The 21,356-nt window shown below is 53.7% G+C and overlaps 2 protein-coding genes across 7 annotated transcripts in view; one reads left to right on the forward strand and one right to left on the reverse strand.

Annotated features, from left to right (window-relative positions):
• Positions 1-4,074, forward strand: part of IFRD2 (interferon related developmental regulator 2) — a 29,562-nt gene extending 25,488 nt beyond the window's left edge. For 2 of the 4 annotated variants that reach the window (XM_069561956.1, XM_069561955.1), the window contains exons 2-12: positions 1,217-1,336; positions 1,419-1,503; positions 1,602-1,726; positions 1,813-1,970; positions 2,117-2,167; positions 2,267-2,442; positions 2,536-2,641; positions 2,968-3,105; positions 3,200-3,328; positions 3,407-3,502; positions 3,621-4,074. In XM_069561956.1, coding sequence (XP_069418057.1) covers positions 1,217-1,336; positions 1,419-1,503; positions 1,602-1,726; positions 1,813-1,970; positions 2,117-2,167; positions 2,267-2,442; positions 2,536-2,641; positions 2,968-3,105; positions 3,200-3,328; positions 3,407-3,502; positions 3,621-3,701 — 1,265 coding nt within the window. In that variant the 3' untranslated portion in view covers positions 3,702-4,074. The remainder of the gene's footprint in view (positions 1-1,216; positions 1,337-1,418; positions 1,504-1,601; positions 1,727-1,812; positions 1,971-2,116; positions 2,168-2,266; positions 2,443-2,535; positions 2,642-2,967; positions 3,106-3,199; positions 3,329-3,406; positions 3,503-3,620) is intronic. The other 2 variants (XM_069561958.1, XM_069561957.1) reach the window with 1 other exon arrangement.
• Positions 4,075-4,520: 446 nt separating this feature from the next.
• On the reverse strand, positions 4,521-21,303 carry LSMEM2 (leucine rich single-pass membrane protein 2). Of its 3 annotated transcripts, none has more exons than XM_069561972.1 (4): positions 21,221-21,303; positions 5,123-5,224; positions 4,842-5,027; positions 4,521-4,729 (listed from the first exon to the last, which is right to left on the reverse strand). In XM_069561972.1, the coding sequence occupies exons 2-4, from the start codon at positions 5,208-5,210 to the stop codon at positions 4,596-4,598; spliced, it is 408 nt and encodes a 135-aa protein (XP_069418073.1). In that variant the 5' UTR covers positions 5,211-5,224; positions 21,221-21,303; the 3' UTR covers positions 4,521-4,595. The 3 variants fall into 3 exon arrangements, with proteins under 3 accessions (XP_069418073.1, XP_069418072.1, XP_069418070.1); XM_069561971.1 differs by lacking the exon at positions 21,221-21,303 and adding an exon at positions 7,298-7,419; XM_069561969.1 differs by lacking the exon at positions 21,221-21,303 and having other exon boundaries at positions 5,123-7,281.
• Between the last annotated feature and the right edge of the window lie 53 nt (positions 21,304-21,356).

A 21,356-nucleotide genomic window follows, 5' to 3' on the forward strand; every position in this document is an offset into this window, starting at 1 on the left:
CCAGTGCAGGAGATACAAGGGTGGATCGGGAAGATCCCCTGGAGAGGGACATGGCAACCCACTCCAGTATTCTTGCCTGGAGAATCCCATGGACAGAGGAGCCTGTGAGCTACAGTCCATAGGGTCACAAAGAGTTGGACACGCCTAAAGCGACTTAGCATATGCACAGATGTCAATCCTAACCTTCTGATTTATCCCAGATGCACCACTCAACAGCCGTGCCAACCTCCCCTCTCTGCAGGCCCAGGCTCCTCTGAGGATGCCTGAAGACAGGCTGTCTCCCCACCCCGTCCTGGGCCCTGGTCTGACTTCTGCAGCCTTATCCTCCGCCACACACACCCCCGAACCCCGGAGGGCCAGCCTGGCGACCAGCAGCTGTCTGGGTCTGCGGCGGCAGCTGTTGCCCTTACACGTGGGTGTCCAGCTCTGCTGCTGACCCGCACACTCTCTGCTCCCCTTTGCCAAGGGCTCCCGAAGCCAGGGGCCACTTGGCACTCTGTACGTCCCAGGGTCCAGAAGAGCCTGTGTGTCCATCCAGTCTGGGCCGAAGGCCTGGCGTGGCCCAGGGGAGCTCAGGAGAGCATGTGCCTGAGGCCTGGGGCACCCACCCACACCCACTAGGAGCTGGATCTCGGCCCCCAGGCTGGTGGGTAAGCTGGCTGAGCCACACGAAGAGCCGAAACGAGTCACCCGTGTACTTACTGTCTGCATTGCTGGCCCCAGAGAGGTGCCTTTCACCTCTTTTGCAGACAGAGAAAGTGAGGTTTTGAAGACTAAGGCCCCTCACCTGGTTACCCCAGTCAAGCTGTGCAGCAGGGATGTGGATCTTGGGTCTATCAGACTGTAATCCAAGGCCCTGGCCTTTTGGGGCATCATCTGGGCCGGTGATCCAGCCCCCCCAGAATCTGCCTGGATGTGCCCCTCCAGACCAAGGTGGGGTCTGGGCAGCCCCTTCTGCCTTGGCCCAGCTCACGTCTTCTCCTAAAAACACACTTCAAGCCTCAGGAGGCCCTGCCCACCAAGCCTGCCAGGTTGTCCAAGGTGGGGCCTGGAGCCTGCCCACCGCAGGCAGCCTTCCTGGCTCAGGGTCTCAGGCATCAGCCAGCCTTGAGGAGGGCAGCATCCTGTCCCGCAAGGTCATGAGGCTGGCGAGGTAACCCCCGCCATCACGCCTCCAACCAGGACAGACTGAGCGCCCTTGTCCCACCCTCCCCAGGTGCCCGGAGCAGCACCCAGGCTGACTCAGGCTCCAGTGAGGACGAGGCAGCCAGTGAGGCCCGCAGCACTACCAGCGAGTGTGCCAGCCAGCTGAGCGCCGCCGCCGAGGAAGGCCTGGGTGAGAGAGGACGGGGTGCAGCGGGGACCCCATGGGGCGCCGGGGGTAGGGCCGGAAGGGGCATGACGAGCTGGCCTTGCAGGGGGGGAAGCCGTGGAAGAGCAGGGTCAGCAGGAGGACCTTGAGGAGAAGGTGAAGGAATATGTGGACTGCCTCACAGACAAGAGGTACCCCAGCCTCCAGCCAGCCCCGGCCCGTGCCCCTGCTCAGCCCGCACCGGGTGCCAGGGCTGGCTGGCCCACAAAACCCCTTCTCTGTCCCCCAGTGCCAAGACCCGGCAGGGTGCTCTCGAGAGCCTGCGCCTGGCCCTCGCAGCCCGTCTGCTCCCCGACTTCTTGCTGGAGCGCCGCCTCACCCTGGCCGACGCCTTGGAAAAGTGCCTCAAGAAAGGTTGGGCCCTGAGGTGCAGGGGGGCGGCCCTGAACCGGCTGGGTGCTGGTCCTCGCTGCCTGGACTGACCGCAGGCCTTCCCGCAGGCAAGGGCGAGGAGCAGGCCCTCGCCGCGGCCGTGCTGGGCCTGCTGTGCGTGCAGCTGGGCCCTGGCCCCAAGGGTGAGGAATTCTTCCGCAGCCTGCAGCCACTGCTTGTCTCTGTGCTCAGCGACAGCGCAGCCAGCCCTGCTGCCCGGCTCCACGTGAGTGTCCTCGGTCCAGGCCAGCCCTCCTTCACCTCATCCCCCTCTGCCTCCAGGCTCCCCCGTCTCTGAGGGTGAGCCCCGGCCGTGGTGGGGAGCCTGGGCCTGCCTCTGACCATGACCAGGCTTTACCCTCCTCCCAACAGTGCGCATCTGCTCTCGGCTTGGGCTGCTACGTGGCTGCCGCGGACATTGAGGTGAGTGACCCAGAGGCCCCAGCGGGAGAGCCCCCCCAGGCTCCAGCTCTGCCCCTGAGACCCTCCCCTGCCTCCTTGTGCGCCTGCCCCTCCCCCCAGGACCTGGTCTCCTGCCTCACCTGCTTGGAAGGTGTTTTCAGCCGGTCCTGCAGCAGGCGGGACTCCAGCCCGGTGGTCCCCGCCAGCCTGCAGGGCCTGCTCTGCGCTGCCCTGCAGGCCTGGGCGCTGCTCCTCACCATCTGCCCCAGCACGCACATCGGCCCCATCCTGGACAGGTAGGGGCGCTGCGCCCCCGCCCCGGGAGCGGGAGGGCCAGGGCGAAGAGGCCCCCCGACCCGCACACATGGCTCAGCCTGCCCCTTCCCCAGGCAGCTGCCCCGGCTGCCCCAGCTCTTGTCCAGTGAGAGTGTGAACCTGCGGATGGCTGCCGGCGAGACCATCGCCTTGCTCTTTGAGCTCGCCCGGGACCTTGAGGTGTGAGCGCCCGGGGCGTACTTGGGAGGGTGCCTGCTGACGCCTCCTGCCCGTCTGGGGCGGGGTGCAGGGGCCGCCCTAGAGAGCAAGGCAGCCTGAGGTCACTACAGAGGGGACGCGGCCCCCCCAGACTCAGATGCCGGGTGCTCTGAGGGGCCCCCTGGCTGGGGTGTCTGGCACAGGCACGGACCAAGGAAGAGGGATCAGGGGTCAGGCATAGGAGAACACTGCTCCCTTGGGGAAAGGCAAGGTTGGGGCGACCCCACTGGGCTCCTGGCCAGCAGCGCTCAGGCCCGGCCCCCGTGTCCTCCCCGGCTCCGCTGCAGGAGGACTTTGCTTACGAGGACACTGAGGCCCTCTGCGGCGAGCTGCGCACTCTGGCCACCGACAGCAACAAGTACCGGGCCAAGGCCGACCGCCGGCGCCAGCGCTCCACCTTCCGGGCGGTGCTGCACTTCGTCGAGGTGCGTGCGCAGAAGGGCGCGGCCCCGCGCGGGTGCAACCCCCCGACCCCCGGGCACAGCCGCCGAGCCCAGTCCTGGCCCCTCTCACCTGCAGGGCGGCGAGTGTGAGGAGGAGACCATCCGCTTCGGCCTCGAGGTGCTCTACGTGGACAGCTGGGCTCGGCGCCGGGTCTACGCCGCCTTCAAGGATGCGCTGGGTTCCGGGATGCACCACCACCTCCAGGTGGGCGGGCAGAGGGGGAGGGGGCACCCTCGGGGTGGTGCCATGTGGACCCGAGCTCATGGCCTTCTCGGCCCCCAGAACAACGAGCTGCTCCGGGACATCTTCGGCCTGGGTCCGGTGCTGGTGCTGGATGCGGCCGCCCTGAAGGCCTGCAAGATCTCCCGTTTCGAGAAGGTTCGCCCCCTTTCTCTCCCCCTCTACTGCTTTGGCCTGGCGAGCTTGCGGGGGCTGGAGGAGGGGCCGGTGCCACCGCCTGCCCTGCTCATGCGGCCCTCACTCTTCTCCCCCCCAGCACCTGTACAACGCGGCGGCCTTCAGAGCCAGGACCAAGGCGCGCAGCCGCGTGCGGGACAAGCGGGCGGACGTCCTGTGAGCAGGCAGTCCGCGTCCTCGCCTGTGTTTTTAACAGAAGACCGTGCAACACCTGGTCCCTGCCAGGACTTGTCGCTTTTATTTTTCTAATGACAAAACCAAAGAGAGAGACGGGGCTGGGCTGGCTGGAGGTCACTTCGGACCCCCCGGACGCAGCCTCTTCCCTGTCTCAGGGCCACGGGGCAGGCAGAAGGCCGTGCCTTCCTCAGGCCTTGTGCCCCTGGGATGAGTCACTTCCTGTGTGTGTGGGTGGTGGGGGTGGGGGTTGTCTAGACAAATGCCACTGCACCACATGGGGAGGTGATGCGACCTGGAGTGGATTCTTGTGCTGGTTTTTAAAGACGATTAGAGGTAATTAAACAGAACGCACAGCCTTCTGTGGCCCTGGCTGTTTCCTCTGCCCGCCCTCCCTCCCACCCAGGTTTGGGCGCCGCTGCCCCCCCCCCCCCCCCCGGTCTCCACCTGCTTGCCTGCGCCCCTGGACGTCTCCCCGCCGTGGCACTCCTCCCCACCCCTCGGAGCCCAGCCTGCCTTTTGGGAGCAGAGACTAGGCCCCGTTTGGGGAGGCCCGGCAGAGTTTGGGTGACTGGCTCTTTTTAGGCTTCTGGCCCCACCATCTGGAGGAGCCCAGTGGGTGCTGCCAGGCACCAAGAGGAGCCAGGAGGCTGGTGTGGCTTCCTCTGACCTTGGGCCACACCAGGCAGAGCCTCGACCCCAGAAGGCCTGGCCTGGCCTGAGAAGGCAAAAGAGGCAGGCAGCTGTGGGGGTCAGATCAGGTCTCATGCCAAAACCGCAACCAGGAAATCGTGAAGAGCAGCAGTGGGAGAGGAGAAAGCTGCCAACGGCCACTTTATTCCCCGGCACATACCCCCAGGCCCCGGGTCCGAGCGGCATCTCAGCTGGGCGCTCGGGCCTCGCTGGAGTTGAGCCTCCGCAGCTGGCTGAGGCTGGCGAGCCGGAGTTTGAGCAGCACCTCCTCCTGGGTTCGCAGCGTGTGCGCCAGCACGCGGAGGGACTCGCTCTGCAGCACTGCGGCGCGAGCAGATTATCAGACCGCACGCCACCCCCCACAACACCCTGTCCTCCCAGCCCCACACTGCCGCGGTCTCCCCCTCCCGCTGGCTCCCGGCACCCTCCCTACCACTCAGGTAGACGGCCAGCACGGCCAGCGCCAGGCAGGTGAGCGCCAGCAGCGCCAGCAGCAGCAGGGAGGCCCCGCGGCTGTGCACTGGGCCGCAGTCGGCCTGGGCGCACAGTGAGGGCGGCAGGACGCCCAGCAGCTCGCCCCACGGCTGCCCCTCCTCGGCCAGGTAGGGGCACAGCGGACCTGCAGGGCAAACGGGGCATCAGGAGGGCAGGCAGGGGCGCCCGTGTTCCTCCCCGCTACCAGACCAGCGGTCCCACCCCCCTGCCCCCTCTCACCACCGTTGTGTAGGTCACTGATGGACTCCACTCGGTGGAGGCGCACCTCCTGCGCGTGGTTGGGAGCCAGTGGCGGCCGGCTTCTCATCAGTTCCGCGGTGTCTGCAGGGGCAGCATGGGGCTGGTTGAGCCAGCGTGTCATGGCCCCCCCACCACCCCCTTCCAGAGGGCGTCCGGCGGCAGCAGGGGTAGGAGGGGCCTTCGGACTCCTAATCACATAAAACCAACTCAAGAATGACCTGTGATTTGCAGCCAAGCTGACCCGAGAACCACGTGGGCCTGTTTCAGCAACAGGAGCAGCAAGGGCAGTTGACTTAGCTTTGTTTCCTCCCAGGCAGCGCAGGGACTTCAAGGCATTCCTATGCCTGCTCATTGCAGAGCATTGGAGGAATAAACCCACGGCCCATGGCACTCACTGCTGCAGCCTCTGCGGTCAGCTTTCCCCACACAACCTGTGCCCGGCACCTTGTTCCTGCCCCAACAGAAGCAGCCAGCATGGTGCCCTTCCCTCGTGGCCTCTGCTCTGCCTCCTCCAACCTGTTCAGCCCGATGCTGCTCGATTCTGAGGACTCTCTTCTCACTCAGTATCAAAAGTCGCCTTTGTTATCCGACTGCTGCCCTTGCCTGTGAGGTCTCCCCTTCCAGGCTGCCTGAATTCAGTAACTCCTAGAAAAGGATGCGTACAGAGGTTTCCCCCCAATTTCCCTGTAGTTACTAAGGATGGATTCCCAGAAATAGAATTAGCTATCATCAGGTTATCCCTGGGGATAGTTAGCCAGAGCCCCTAAAAGAGTATGACATCGCCACCATTAGGCATCTCCACTGAAAAACAAATTTTATATATGTAAGTGTTCACATACGTATTTGCTAAGTTAGGACATGGTGGTTCTTCCCCCCTCATTCTCTTTAAATTTTGGCCCCCTGAGATATCCAGGACTTCCCTGGTGGCGCAGCGGATAAGAGTCCACCTGCCAGGGCAGGAGACATGGGTTCAATCCCTGGTCCAGGAAGACTTGACGTGCTGCAGGGCAACTAAGCCACAACTACCGAGCCCATGTCCTGCAAGTACTGAAGCCCAAGTGCCCAGAGCCTGTGCTCCTCGACAAGGGAAGTTGCTGCAGTGAGAAGCCCACGCACTACAGAGTAGCCCCCGCTCACCGTGACTAGAGAAGTCGGCCAAAAAATAAATAAGTGAATATAAAAAACCTCACGGAGCCTAGCAGAGCCTAGCTGGAAGCTAGATAACACATTTGGGAGCACACCTCCAGGTGGAGCCAGGGGTGATGGGACTCTCTGGGCCTCTGACTTTCAGACTACTACCTCGACTTTCACATCTGCTTCAAACTGGCCTTTGACACTCAGAATACGTAGAACAAAAACACGCCGTCTGGGTGGTGGTGGGTTGGGGTCATATTGAATGCCTTCTGTGCACTTGGCTGTGCTTTTTCCACACTAAAAGTTGAAGTTAGATTGTTTGTGACCATGAAACACACACAGTAAATGTGATCCTTAAGACCTCAAAAGGAAGGGCACAGTCCCACACGCAGGGCCAGGCCCCTCCCATTCAGTGTGAAATGCTGAAACTGTGGGTGGGGCGGGGGAGTTGACCAGCTGGTCCACGTGCTGGCCAGCATCATATGGGAAGCTGCCTGGGTCCCTATGCTCCCCTCTGAGCCTCCGTACCTCCTGTCTGAAGTGGGACAATTAGGAGACTGGCCACCAAAGTCTATAACTAGAAGTCAGTCTGTCTAGGCCAAGGGACCCCAACCTTTAGCCACACGGGCCCACATGGAGGCCAGAAGCCAATCGCTCCCAGTTCCTGGGCCAGGTGCCCAAATGCTTCCGAAGACCACCACTGCGCCCAATCCTGTGTCCTCCCTGAAGACAGACCTTCCCTGACCAGCCTGCCCACCCACACCCACTTGGGCCTAGAGGTGACCCTGCCCCAGCTGGGGAGCTGCCCCTAATTCCTCCCACTGTCCTTCGCAGCAGGGACAGGTATGAGGTGAGGAGACGTTCCCGGCAGGGAAGGCCCTTCCTCCACGTGTAGGGGACACGGGGCCTGATGACGCGTCAGGAAGTGAGGTCAGTGGGCCCGGAGCCAGGTTTCTCCACGGTCCACAGGGTCACAGTACTGGGGCCTCACCCGTTCCCCACCCAGCGATCATCTCCTACCTTCCTGGGTCTCCTCTGACATGGCAGGTGGGGGGCCGATGAGGGTGCCCAGCGCCAGAACCAGATAGAGGCAGCGGTGGCTCCGCTGAGAGCCTGGCGAAGGCCTGGCCACCTCCCAACCTCAGCTGAAAATAGATGTGAGCTCAGCACATGGGGCTATATTTAGAGGGGCATCTCCCAGGCATGGGAAGGAGCGGAGTGACCTACATGGCCAGGCTAGACTGCCCACCTGGTGATGGAGCCCAGGCAGAGCACCCCTCCAGCAGTGCACACCCCTGGGAGCCCTGCCATTCCCGTCTGCAGGGCCCTGGTGTCCGTCCAGACAGACCTCCTCAGCCTCAGCTCCAGCGATGCCCGCCACATCTCCACCCTCCGCCTCTGAAGGACTCTTCTCCTGGCAGATGTGGGACAAGCCCCCACCGCGGTGCAATCTGCTGGCATCACAGGGCTGATGGACTGCTGGAGCCCAGTGCCCTGAGGACTCTGAGAGGCCCCCTAAGGGGACAGAGACACCCCCCAAATACAAGTACCCTTGCTGGTCGGTCGAAGGTCATTACTTCATTTACAGTTACTAAGTTTACAGCTTTGGGTATAGGAGTGCCCCCTTTCACACCTCAGTTTTCTCATCTGTAAAACAGGAGTAATGATGGTTTCCACCTGGCACAGTGCACACAAGAATGGAAAATACCACGTCCGAGGCACTCAGCCCAATGCAAAGTTTTCATCTTCCTCTCTCCACAAGGGCATCCAGATCACACAAGATCATGAGAGGACGCCCATCACCTCTGGCCCTTAAGGAGAGCGAGTGCTCCAGCTTGCAACCCTCCCTTGTGGACCCCTGTGCCCCTCCTTCCCAAGTGAGACAAAGCCAGGCAGTAGGCTCTACTTTCTAAACATCCCAACTCCCATCACTCCGCTGTCACACTGCCCTCCTTGATACTCCTCAAATGAGCTTGTTCCCACGTCAGGACCTTGGCACGAGCTGTTCCCCACTTGGAGTGCTCTTCCTTAGATATCCTCATTGACTGGCTCCTTCTCGTGTAGCTCAAGTATCACCCCCCTCAGTGAGGCTTTCTGCTCACGTATTTTTCCACATTTTCCCAATTTTATTTTTTCCATAGCATTTAGCCCAGGAATTGTATCATTCAGAATATATAGCTGACAGCTGAATGACTAGAGGTACAGACTCCAACGCTGTGCACTGGAAAATCCATGTGTAAGTGTACAGTCCACCCACCCTCCACCCCCGGGTCCCTGGTCTGAATCTGCAAATTCTACAAACTGGGGATCCTATCATACTGTTCATTGGGGGGGGGGGGGAACAACCCACATCTAAATGGATTCCATACAGTTCAAACTGGTGCTGTTCAAAGGCCAAATGTACTCTGTGTGTCAATATCTGCTCAGGCCCTACAGAGTCCACGTGGTCATGCGGACCCACCTTTAATCTGCACCACAGTCTGCTTAAAAGAAACAGATGTGGACACTTCTAGGAAGCAGTCCCAGGCCACAGGGCAAGAACAAGTGAGAACAAACCTCTTCTAAAGCAACAGAATACAAAGAAACAATAAAGGACCAAAACAAGCTGCAGGCAAGCTCGCTTGGGGAAGACTGTGAATAAGACACAAAAGATACAGAAAGACCAAAAACTCTACGGTCATATCTGAGGTGTGGGAGAAAAGCAGGGCACCACTCACGATCACTGTGCCCACCACAAGAGTGTGGGCAGACCAGTACCGCCTAGACCATGGAGCTGGCCCTATGTTCGCCCCACTTAAAGGGCCAGCTCACAAGGACCACCACACCATCCCCGGGGAGGACAAGAGGAGGGACAGACTATTTCTCAGCCAAAAACACCGCCACTGAGATTATGAAGCGATGTCACTGGCAGCCACAAGGATGGACCTGAACAGGTAATAAATGGAGGGAAGCGAGCTAGACAGCGGGAGACAATAGCATAGGATGTCCTTTCTAAAGCAAAGGAAAAAAGATGCAAAAGAAGAAACTTACAATCCATAAGAGACACTTAGAATTGAAAGACACAAAAAGGGTTCCAAAAGAAGAAAAAACACTGAGGATGAATTCCACAGGAGGTTTGGACAAAAACAGACAGAAATGTGGGTCTGTAAAAAATAATCCACAGGATTATCTCCATGCTACCTCCAACCACACATAGAACTCTGGACCTAAACCCTATACACAGAAATCTCTATCTGTAATGAATGATCCAAAGAATTTCCTTCTTCCTTCCTTGTTCATGTATGAAGAAAACTGTATCTGAGACAGAAGAACCACAGGGACCTGATGGGGACCACGCTCCTCGATCTTCTGCAATAAGCTCTATGGGAGTGGCAGTCAGAATAGATACACTCCACATATGCCTAATACCCGAAACAGTCGGCTGAACACTGACGACAACGCAGCTTGCTAAAGGACTGTACTCCAAGAGACTATTGACGTGACATTCCAGAAAGGGAGGAAGAGCAATGAGCACTCTTTCCCCTCAAAGCCTCTGAGCTTGGAGCGAGATCGCATCCCTGCAGCCTGATCAGACACTGGACCCATGTCTTCCCTGGGGTAAGGTCGACACAGCCAGGTAGGGTGCCCTGTCTTGAGGGCAGGAGCACCATCCGTCCTGCACTCCATCTGAAACCTCTCTGCTTGTCTCTGCCTGGGACTACAGTCCCGAGGAAGACCAAGGCATCCAGGGTCTTTGGGTTCCATCGGCAGAAGAGTCCACCCAGCCTCCACGTCTCCTGGTGCTGGGGTTCCCGCCGCAAACCTCCTTCCTGGGCTTCTAAGTGAAAGTGAAAGCCGCTCAGTCGTGTCGGACTCTGTGACCCCATGGACTATACAGTCCATGGAATTCTCCAGGCCAGAATACTGGAGTGGGTAGCCTTTCCCTTCTGCAGGGGATCTTCCCAACTCAGGGATCAAACCCAGGTCTCCCTCACTGCACATGGATTCTTTACCAGCTGAGCCACAAGGGAAGCCCAAGAATACTGGAGTGGGTAGCCTTGCCCTTCTCCAGGGGATCTTCCCAACCCAGGGATCGAACCCATGTCTCCTGCGTTACAGGCGGATTCTTTACCAGCTTAGTTATCAGGGAAGCACCTTCAGGAAGGTTCTGCGGCCTTGGTTTGGATTGGTCCACAAGGGAGGGGCTGTGAGGCTTTAGGGGAAAGCAGCAGTGAGACAACCCTTCAAGCCGACTTGCCCTGAGGCTCTGTTTGCCTGAGTAACCACAGGTGGGCATGAGAAAGTGCTGCCATCTTGTGGACACTTCCTGTAACTACAATGTGACCACCACGCCTTACTTGCACCTCGAATTCACAAGGCCGGGGGCCTCTTAGACACAGCTGCCCTCACGAAATGTCCTGGGGCAGGTTTTGAAGGGACAAATTCCCAACACAAGAGACTTTCAAGAGGCCAATGAGCACAGGTCACTCAGCCTCGCAACCTTTGAAGATCCAAAAGAAAACTATTCACAAATCTGCACCCTAAGAGAGGACACTCAGCATCCCTATGACAGGCATGCCAATCAAAACAGTGACAAGAATGAAAACCCCGGCACTCAGAATGGCCATCCTCATACAGCTGCAGACCATATGCGGGGAAAATACCCCGGTGGAACTGGAATCTCCCAATACAATTTGCAACAATGTATCCTGGCAAGAACCAGTGTAATGCACAGGCATCAAATGCCAGACTAAATCAGTAGGAGAGGCTACGCCTGAGATCGGTTTGACAGGCTATGCCTGTCACATCTGGGTGTATATGCGGACAAAAGCATTGTTCCAAAAGGTACATGGACCCCATGGATCACTGCAAGAGGACATACGTAAGCCAAGACACAGAGCAACCAAAATCTTCACCGATCGATTTAAGTTTTCACCAGTTGAGGTACATGTATACGATGGACTAGTATGGAGCAATAAAAGACCACCATGGGAATTATGAAATGATGCTGCTGTGAGCTACAGTGATGGACCTGGATGGATCACAGGCCAGGGGAAGCTCGCCAGACAGAGGGAGATGACAGCATAGGATATCCTTTCTAAAAAAAAAGGAAGAAAGATTCAAAGGAAGAAATATACAACTGAAAGAGAGACTCTTAGAATTGAAACACCCACAAAGGGTTAAAAAAAAAAACTGAAGTGCTGGGACGAATTCATTAGGAGGTCAGGCTTCAGAGAGACACAGAAATCTGTATCTGTAAAAATAATCCACCAGGATTATCTCCTTCCCGCCTCCATCCACACATACACAGAATTCTGGACCTCTGCCCTATATAAAGAAATCAGTAATATCTGTAAGATAATCTACAAGGATATGTGCCTTCCTTCCTGTTTCATAGGAAGAAAACTGTATCTGAGACAGAAAAACCACAGGGACCTGATGGGGACCATATTCCTCTATCTTCTGCAATAAGGTCTATGGGAGTGGCAGTCAACAGAGAATAGATACACTCCACATATGCCTAATACCTGAAACAGTCGGCTGAACACCTATAGCTTGCTAAAGGACTATACTCCAAGAGACTACTGGCGTGTCATTCCAGAAAGGGAGAAAGAGCAATGAGCACTCTTTCCCCTCAAAGCCTCTGAGCTTGGAGCGAGATCGCATCCCTGCAGCCTGATCAGACATTGGACCCATGTCTTCCCTGGGGTAGGGTCGACACAGCCAGGTAGGGTCCCCTGTCCTGAGCCCCATCTGAAACCTCTACTCTGCTCTCCCTGGGACCAGAGCCCTGAGTGTGATCAAGGCATCCAGGGCCTTTGGGGGTCTTGGGCCAAATAGTCACCCGGCCTCCGTTTCTTCTGGTACTGCGTTTCCCTGCTCAAACCTCCCTCCTGAATGTGGACTTCTAGGGCTTCCCTGGTGGCGCAGAGGTTAAAGCGTCTGCCTGCAGTGTGGGAGACCTGGGTTCAATCCCTGGGTCAGGAAGATCCACTGGAAAAGGAAATGGCAACCCACTCCAGTATTCTTGCCTGGAGAATCCCATGGACGGAGGAGTTTGGTGGGCTACAGTCCACGGGTTGCGAAGAGTCGGACACGACTGAGCGACTTCACTTTCACGCACCTTCAGCAGGGTACTGCAGGCCCTGTTGGATTGTTTCAGAGGTGTGCATGTGTGAATTTAGGGGAAAGAAGTAGTGAGATAGTGCCCTTTGATGTGTACTCAGGCACAATTCTCTTATTCACCACCCAGTAAGCTGACTTTCCCTATTCATTCCAATCCAAAAGAAGGGGAATGCCAAAGAATGTTCAAACTGCTGCACAACTGCACTCATTTCACTTGCTCACAAGATCATGCTCCAATCCTCCAAGCCAGGCTTCAACAGTATGTAAACCAAGAACTTCCAGGTGTTTAAGCCGGATTTAGGAAAGGAGAGGAACCAGAGATCAAATTGCCAACATTCTTTGGATGATAGAAAAAGCAAGAGAGTTCCAGAAAAACATCTACTTCTGCTTCATTGACTATGCTAAACCCTTTGTGTGAATCATAACAAACTGGGAAATTCTTAAAGAGAGGGGAATACCAGACCACTTTACCTGCCTCCTGGGAAACCTGTATGCAGGTCAAGAGGTAGCAGTTAGAACTGGACATGGAACAACAGACTGGTTCCTAATTGGGAAAGGACTATGTCAAGGCTGTATATTGTCACCCTACTTATTTAACTTATATGCAGAGTACATCATGAGAAATGCTGGACTGGAAGAAGCACACGCTGGAATCAAGATTCCAGAAAGAAATATCAATAACCTCAGATATGCAGATGACACCACCCTTATGGGAGAAAGCAAAGAGGAACTAAAGAGCCTCTGGATGAAGGTGAAAGGAGAGTGGAAAAGCTGGCTTAAAACTCAACGTTCAAAAAACGAAGATCAGGGCATTTGCTCCCATCACTTCATGGCAAATACATGGGGAGACAATGGAAACAGTTTATCTTCCTGAGCCCAAATCACTGCGGACGGTGAGTTTAGCCGTGAAATTAAAACATGCTTGCTCCTTGGAAGGAAAACTATGACAAATCTTGCCATTGTGTTAAAAAGAAGAGACATCATTTTGCCAACAAAGTTCTATCTAGTCAAAGCTATGGTTTTTCCAGTATTCATATATGGTTGTGAGAGTTGGACCATAAAGAAGGCTGAGCACCAAAGAACTGATGCTTTTGAACTGTGGTGTTGGAGAAGACGCTTGAGAGTCCCTTGGACTGCAAGGAGATCAAACCAATCAATCCTAAAGGAAATCAGCCCTGAATATTCATTGGAAAGACAGATACTGAAGCTCCAATATTCTGGCCACCTGATGCGAAGAGCCAACTCATTGGAAAAGACCCTGGTGCTAGGAAAGATAGAAGGCAGGGGCAGAAAGGGACCACAGAGGTCGAGATGGTTGAATGGCACCACCAACTCGATGGACATGAGTTTAAGCAAGCTCCAGGAGATGGTGAAGGACAGGGAAGCCTGGCATGCTGTAGTCCATGGGGTTGTAAAGTGTCCAAAAGGACTGAGAGACTTAACAGCAACAACTGGTTGCCTGAGGTGGGTATGAGACAGTGCTACTGACTTGTGGACATTGCCTATAACTACAGTTTTTGACCACTGCTCCTTACCGGCACCTCTAATTCACAAGGCTAGGAGGGCTTTTAATGACAGCTTCCCTTAGTAAATGTCCTGGAGCAGTTATTGCCAAAATACATTCCAAAAACAATTGACTTTAAGGAAGCCAATTACAACATGTGTTCTTCTCTCAAAGATTTTAAGGAGGGGAAAAAAAAACCCCACAATCTACCACCACAGAAGCAGCAGCTCAGTGCCCCTAATTAGCGTAGCATTGCTAATGAAAACTCACCGGAAAAGTTTCATCTTACTAGTCAGGAATGGCCATCCTCACGCGTCTACAAAGAATGAACACAGGAGAGAACCTGGAGAAAGGGAGCCCTCCACGCTGCCGGTTGGAAGGCCCATTGTCCACAGCCACTGTGAAGGACAGCCTTCACTGCCAGAAAAAAAAACTTTCAAGAGATGCTAAGCTTAGGATCTGACATGCCCCCCACCCCGAGTCTACATCCGAAGAAAACCATCATTCAGAAGCATACATATACCCCAAGGTTCAGAACACACTACCTGTAATAACTTAGACCCAGAGCAGTAAAATGTCCTAGGTCACCTTAGAGCTTAAAGGTGTGCACATTTATACAATGGGCACAAAACACCAGCACTGAAATGATGCCCCTGGATCCTCAGTGATGGACCTTGAATGTTTATACACCAAGTGAAGTCACTCAGAGGAATAAAATAGCATATGATGTCCCTTTTAGGCAAAATTTTAGAAGACATACAAAGGAACTAATTTTCAACACAAAGAGAGACTCTGAGGATTCATACGCAAAGTGTTCCAAAGGGAAAAAGTGAAGGACCGGTGACAAATCAGATCAGGAGTAATATATGTACACGCAGAAATCCATATCTGTAGTGGGTAATTCATGAGATTATCTTCCTCCTTCCTTCCTTCCCTGTACACATAACTCTGACTCTCCAATAGACAGTCCGCAAAGACCTGATGTTCACCACATGGAGCTGTGCTCAACCTTCTGCTGTAACAGCGATTTCAGAAGAAGCCTCTTATGAACAGATATGCTGTGCTGACAATGTCATAGCTGAATCAGGCAGCTGTACCCTGAAACAAGTACAACATTACAAATCAACTATACTCCGACATACCATTGGCATGAAATGAAAACAAAGAAAAGCAAAGCAGTGGCTAGAGTCTCCCCTCCCACCTCCCCATCTCGAGCTGCTATGGCGTCCCTGGAGCCTGAGCAGGCCTGAATTCGTGCTGGGGTCAAGACAGCTAAGTAGGGTGCTCTTAGGTGAGACCCCTCTTAGACCTAGGGTGTCTGGTTTGCTCTAGCCCTAACCAGAGTCCCCAGTACACCCAGACAATGGTGGCTGGTCCCTGTGGCCTTTAGGACCCTGGTAAAGTAACCGCATCTCCGCATCTCCTGGTGCTGTGGTCCTGGTTGGGACTGGTCTGGAGGGGAGGGGGTGTGAGGCTTTAGGGGAAAGACGTAGTGAGACACAAAACCTTGGGTGTTTGCTCAGGCACATTCCACTCCAATTCACAGCCCAGCAAGCCAACTTTCCCTAAGGCTGGCTGCCTGAGGAACTACAGGTGGGCATGTGGAAGTGCTGCCATCTTGTGGACATTTCCTGTAACTACAACTGGATCACTACTGCTTCCTGGAGCCTCAAACTCACAAGGCCTGGGGGCTGCTGACACCTGCCCTCAGGCAATGTCCTGGGGCGGGTATTGCAGAAACAAATTCCACACACAACCAACTTTCAAGAAGTCAGTTGCCACAGGTCAAGTTTCCTTACAGCCGTTAAGGGGGAAAAAAAAACCCCAACAACCACAGGACAAGATGCGCGGCATCCCTAATTATTATAGGAATGCCAATGAAAACAAGGAGACATCAAATCCCGCCAGTCAGAATGGCCATCCTCACAGGTCTATAAACAATAAATATGGGACTGTGCCTGGAGGAAAGGGAATCCCCCTCCACATAGGAAGGTGGGAATGCATATCAGCAACAGCCACTCCAAATGACAGTCTCCGAATGCCTCAAAAAAACTGTCAAGAGAGCTAAGCCTAGGATCTGATATCTCCACCCCTGGGCTTCTACCCAGAGAAACCATAATTCAAAAAGATACATGTACCCCAACGTCCACTGCAGCACTGCTTACAGTAGCGAAGACAGAACCAGCAAAATAGCCACCGAACAGGTTAAAGATTAAAGACGACGTGATAAATATATGCAATGGACTATTACTCAGCCATGAAAAACCAAATGAAATTATGCCACATGGCTGTACCTTGGAGGATCCCACACTAAGTGACAGAGGAGACAGTCGCATATGATGTCCTTCTTAGGCAAAATGTATAAAGATATACAAAGAAACTAACTTACAAAACAAAAGGACACTCTCAGAATTCAAACACAAATATGGGGTTACACACACACACACACACACACACAAAGGTGAAGGGCCTGGGATGAATTAGCAGGTCAGGATTAACATATACAGAGAAATATGTATCGGTAATAGATAATCCACAAGCTAGATATTCAGCACAGGGAACTTGGCTCGTTCTTCTTGGGTCGTAACTTCTATGGCAAAAGAACCCCCAGCAGAATAGATATCCTGTCTGTGTAGGTAGTAAATGAATCAGGTGGCTGCACCCTGACAAAACAGAACGTTGCAAATTGACTACACTCCAGCGTATCGTCTGTACGAAACGAAAGTGAAGAAGAGCAATGTCTAGTTCCTTCCTTGCAGCCTCCATGATTTGGGCTGTTTAATCACATCCCTGGGGCCTGAGCAGACTTCGTCAATGGCTGGTGGGTTCGAGACAGCCAGGGAGGGCGCCCTTAATTGAGCCCCGTCTTAAACCTGTAGTGGCTGGGTCCAGGGTCCCCCAGTCCAGGTCGGCTCTCCTGCAGCTAAAGCAACCTTAGTGCACCCAAAGGATGGTGGCCCGACCCTCCAGCCTCGAGGGCTTTGGTAAAGCCCCCCGCCTCCTCCATGGCTCCTGGTGCTCGGGTCCCCAGCTCAAGCCTCCTTCCTGAAGGCGCAGCCTCCTAGGTGCCTCAGCAGCGTGCTGGGTCCCAGGTTGAGATTATTCTGAGGCAAAGAGTGGGGGGAGCTTTAGGGGGAGAAATAACTAGATACAAGCCCTTGGGTGTTTGCTCAGCCACATTACACTCAAATTCACAGCCCGGGAAGCCAACTTTTCCTAAGGCTCTGGTTGCCCAAGGAACCAGAGGTGGGCGTGAAAAAGTGACATTTCTGTTTACGACAATGTGACAAGTGGTGCTCACTGGCACCTCCAATTTACAAGGTTTTGGGAGCGCTTGATGACAGCTGCCCTCAGGAAATGTCCTGGGTGGGTACTGCAGAAATAAAATGCAGAAACCAAATCCAAACACAAGTGACTTTCAAGAACCCAACTGCACCAGCTACATTTTCCTTACAACCTTTAAGGAGAAAAAACAAAACAAAACCACCACAGGACAGGATGGTCAGTAGCCCAATTACAGGAAAGCCAATCAAAATGACGAGAAATCAAATCCCACCTGTAAGAAGAGCCATCATCCAAAGCCAACAAACAATAAATACGGGAGGGAGCCTGGAGGAAAGGGGACCTCCCCACACTGTGAGTGGGAATGTACTTCGGCAACAGCCGCTATGAACGACAGTCTCTGAATGCCTGGAAAAAACTTTCAAGAGAGCTAAGCCTAGGATCTGACATTCCCACGCCTGGGCCGATGTCACGCAAGAACCATAATTCAAAAAGACACCATGTACCCCAGTGTTCACTGAAGCACTATTTACAGCAGCCTAGACTCATGGAGAAGGCAATGGCAACCCACTCCAGTGTTCTTGCCTGGAGAATCCCAGGGACGGGGGAGCCTGGTGGGCTGCCGTCAGTGGGGTCGCACAGAGTCGGACACGACTGAAGCGACTTAGCAGCAGCAGACTCAGAATCAGCAAATTGTCCACTGACAGGTTAAAGCTTAATATCGATGCCATATATATACACACACACATATATATTCAGCCGTAGGTATAGAAAGAAATACTGCTATTTGTAACAACACAGATGGGCCAGGAGATGATTACACTATGTCAGAGAAAGACAAATATTGTAAACATTGTGTGATCTTTCTTATAAGTGGAATTTTAAAACTGATAATCACGAACTAACAAAACAGACTCACAGACTTTGGAAAGAAACTGGGTCACAAAGGGGGAAGCTATGCAGGGAGGTTGTGTTTAACACAGACGCACTTATATACAGTAGATAGTCAATAAGAACCTACTGTGTATAGTTACAACTACCTTACTCTGTCAGAACGCACATGGGAAAAGAAGGCAGTAAAGACTAGACACAGGGCTCCCCAGGTGCACTTGTGGTAAAGAATCCGCCTACCAGTGCGGGAGACACAAGGGACCCGGGTTCTACCCCTGGGTTGGGATTCCCCCTGGAGGAGGAAACCCACTCCAGTATTCTTGCCTGGAAAATCCCATGGACAGAGGAGCCTGGTGGGCTACAGCCCACGGGGTCACAGAGTCAGACACAACTGAGCGCACACACACAAAGGATGCCTGTGTCTGCGTAACTGGATCATTTCGCTGGACACTTTGAACTCCACTACGTGATCAATCAAGTACATGCCAAAATACAAGTTTAACAGAAAGAAAAGAAATGCCTACTCTATTTTTTTTTCAGGCTTCTGGCACCTTGGCCTGTGTTGCAGCCCTGAAGCCTGAGCAGGCCTGGTCTCCAGGCTGGAGGGTGGTAAAGCTAAGGGGGCGAGGGAGGCTGTGTCATCAGAGAACCTCCCTTGGCCCCGCAGTGCCTGCTCCGCTAAGACCACAGTCTCCAGATCCAGTCAGACCCTCCTCTAGCTAAGCCAAGCCTAGCGTACCCAAAGGATGGTGGATTCTGTGAGCTAGAAGATTTTTTTTTTTCCCCTGACATTTTTAGTTATTTTTAACAATTTTCTTGGCCACACCACATGGAACGCGAGATCTTAGTTCTCCAACCACGGATGGAACTCGGGCCCCTTGCCCTGGAAGTGTGAGTCTTAACCACTGAACTGCCAGGAAAGTCCCAGGGCTGGACGAGCTTTGTAAATTCACCCAGTTTTCAGGTCTCCCAGTTGAGGGGTTCCCTCCTCCAACCTTCTGCCTTAGACTCACCCTACCAAGAGCACCCTCAGCACCCTCACTGTAGCCGGTTTTCAGGGCTCTGGATTTGTCTGGGGTGGGGGAGGATAAGGTGGAAGAAATAAGAAGACACAAGCCCTTGGGTGTTGTTTCTGGCACATCCCATTCTAAGTTACAACCCAGGAATGGGACTTTTCCCCTAAGGCTCTGGTTGCCCAAGGAATCAAGAGTTGGGCAGGGAGAAATGCTGCCACCTTGTGGTCATTTCTTATAACAACAAATTGAAAATTGGTGCTTCTGGGCACTTGATATTCACAAGGCTTTATTTTATTGTTTAGTGGCTAAGTGGTGTCCCACTCTTTGGCAACCCCATGGACTGTAGTCCACCAGGCTCCTCTGTCCATGGGATTTCCTAGGCAAGAATACTAGAGACGGTCACCATTTCCTTCCCCACGGGATCTTCCCAACCCAGGGACTGAATCAATGTCTCCCGTATGGCAGGAGTTTTCTTTATGGTTGAGCCGCGGGGAAAGTCCAAGCTATGGCCTATAACTGCATTAACAATGTCTACTTCAGGGACTTCCCTGGTGGTCCAGTGGGCCAAGATTTTGCACTCCCAATGCCAGAGGCCCAGGTTCCATTCCTAGTCAGGAACTAGATCACACACGTTGCAAGGAAAATCAAAGATCCCAAGTGTCTACCGCTGAATACCTAAATAAATAATAATGTTCACTTCCTAGGGCTGGCCACAGGACTGGTAGCTCCATGGGGTAGCTTTCCCTATCAAGAAGCCACACTGAGAAATCTCACCAGACTGCTTAATTGTGATAAAACCAACAAGAGCAAGCTTTAATGGGACTTAATCCTCTCTTGTTACTTGGGTTAATGTATTTACCTCTTGATAATCATCTAGTCCTTGATTACCTTCTGACAGAACAAGGCACAATTTGTGGGGTAACTAACACTTCCTGCTGCACCTAAATCAATGCAACAGCAAAGAGAAAAGTTAAATAGACACCCAAGCAGCAATGGCTTCACAATTTTGGCAGGGGCGCTGTCGCCTTCGCTGTCTGGTCAGCAGTTAGGGAAGCCCTGTCAAAGTTATCCTGGTTCCTTCCCTTCCTAGACCCTTGAGTGAAGCAGTCTCCAACCTTTCTGGCACCAGGCACTGGCTTCCTGGAAGGTAATTTTTCAGTGGGCATGGGGTAGGGGAATGGTTTCAGGTCGACTTGAGCACATTACATTTTTTGTGAACTTTTTTTCTATTATTACACCAGCTCCATCTCAGATTGTCAAGGCATTAGATCCTGGAGGTTGGTGACCCCTGCTCTACTGGCTTTTTACTGTTCTCCTTTTTGGCCCTTGTCTGTTTAACCCTTTGGTTAAGTTTGTGTCTTCTAAGTCCCAACAGTTTTCAAGTAAGGCTCAGGATGGCTCAAGGATTTCAACCGATTCCAGCTGAGGGGAACCCAGGTCCCCGAAAGCAGTCAGCGAGGGACTTCTGCACCTCTAGGGTAGGCTAGGATCTGCGGTTTCAGAAGAGAACTTCAACCCCTTAACCCTTAAGAAGAAAGGGTGTAGAACCCCCTAGAGGGGAATCAGACATGGGACCCTATGCTGTAGTACTTCACCTGGACAAACATCTCTTGGAGCAACAGACTACAGAGAGATTGTAAGGCAGCGGTCCCCTGACCATTTGGGCAACAGGGATTGGTTTCATGGAAGACAGGTTTTTCCAGGGACCAGATGGGAGGGATGGGGTTGATTTCAGCTGGTAACGCAACCAATGGAAAGACGCAGAGGAAGAAGCTTTGCTCGCTGGCTTGCCCTCCACTCACTTCCTGCTGTGCAGTCGGGTTCCTAACAGGCTACAGACCAGTGTCAGTCCTAGGCCTGGCGGTTGGGGAATCCTGCTGTAAGCAACTAAAAGCAACTATATAAACCTGCGGTTGGGGCAAATTATAAACAAGATACAAAAAAGACACCCCCCCCAAAAAACAGACCAAAAAACCAATTGCCACACCACCACAAGGGGGCAGGCTGACCACCTAAGCCACCCTACTGCCTGAACCATGGATCTGACCCTACCCTCACCCCATTTAAGGAACCAACTCACCCCTCCTGCCCTCCTTCCCCACCCCCAGCGCAAGCAAGGGAGAGCACCTGTTGCTAGTTGGGCACCTGTGGCTTATTTTCACTCCCTTGTTCTGCAGCATGAGTCCTTGAAGCCTTGCCTGAATTTCTCATCTGGCCTCTTATCAACTTCTATTGATTAAAGAGTCCAAGAACCTGGGTCGGTAACACTAAGACCAGCGAT

The sequence above is a fragment of the Ovis canadensis genome, chromosome 19 (assembly GCF_042477335.2).
Source record: "Ovis canadensis isolate MfBH-ARS-UI-01 breed Bighorn chromosome 19, ARS-UI_OviCan_v2, whole genome shotgun sequence".
Classification (NCBI taxonomy): domain Eukaryota; kingdom Metazoa; phylum Chordata; class Mammalia; order Artiodactyla; family Bovidae; genus Ovis; species Ovis canadensis.

Bases quoted from the DNA above. Each gene is read 5' to 3' on its own strand.
- LSMEM2 (XM_069561969.1), bottom strand. From the start codon at position 5,495: ATGAGCAGGCATAGGAATGCCTTGAAGTCCCTGCGCTGCCTGGGAGGA. The intron at 5,028-5,122 runs GTGAGAGGGGGC...TTTGCCCTGCAG, and splicing joins CAGTGACCTACACAACGGTG to GTCCGCTGTGCCCCTACCTG. The intron at 4,730-4,841 runs GTAGGGAGGGTG...CTCGCGCCGCAG, and splicing joins GCTGGCCGTCTACCTGAGTG to TGCTGCAGAGCGAGTCCCTC.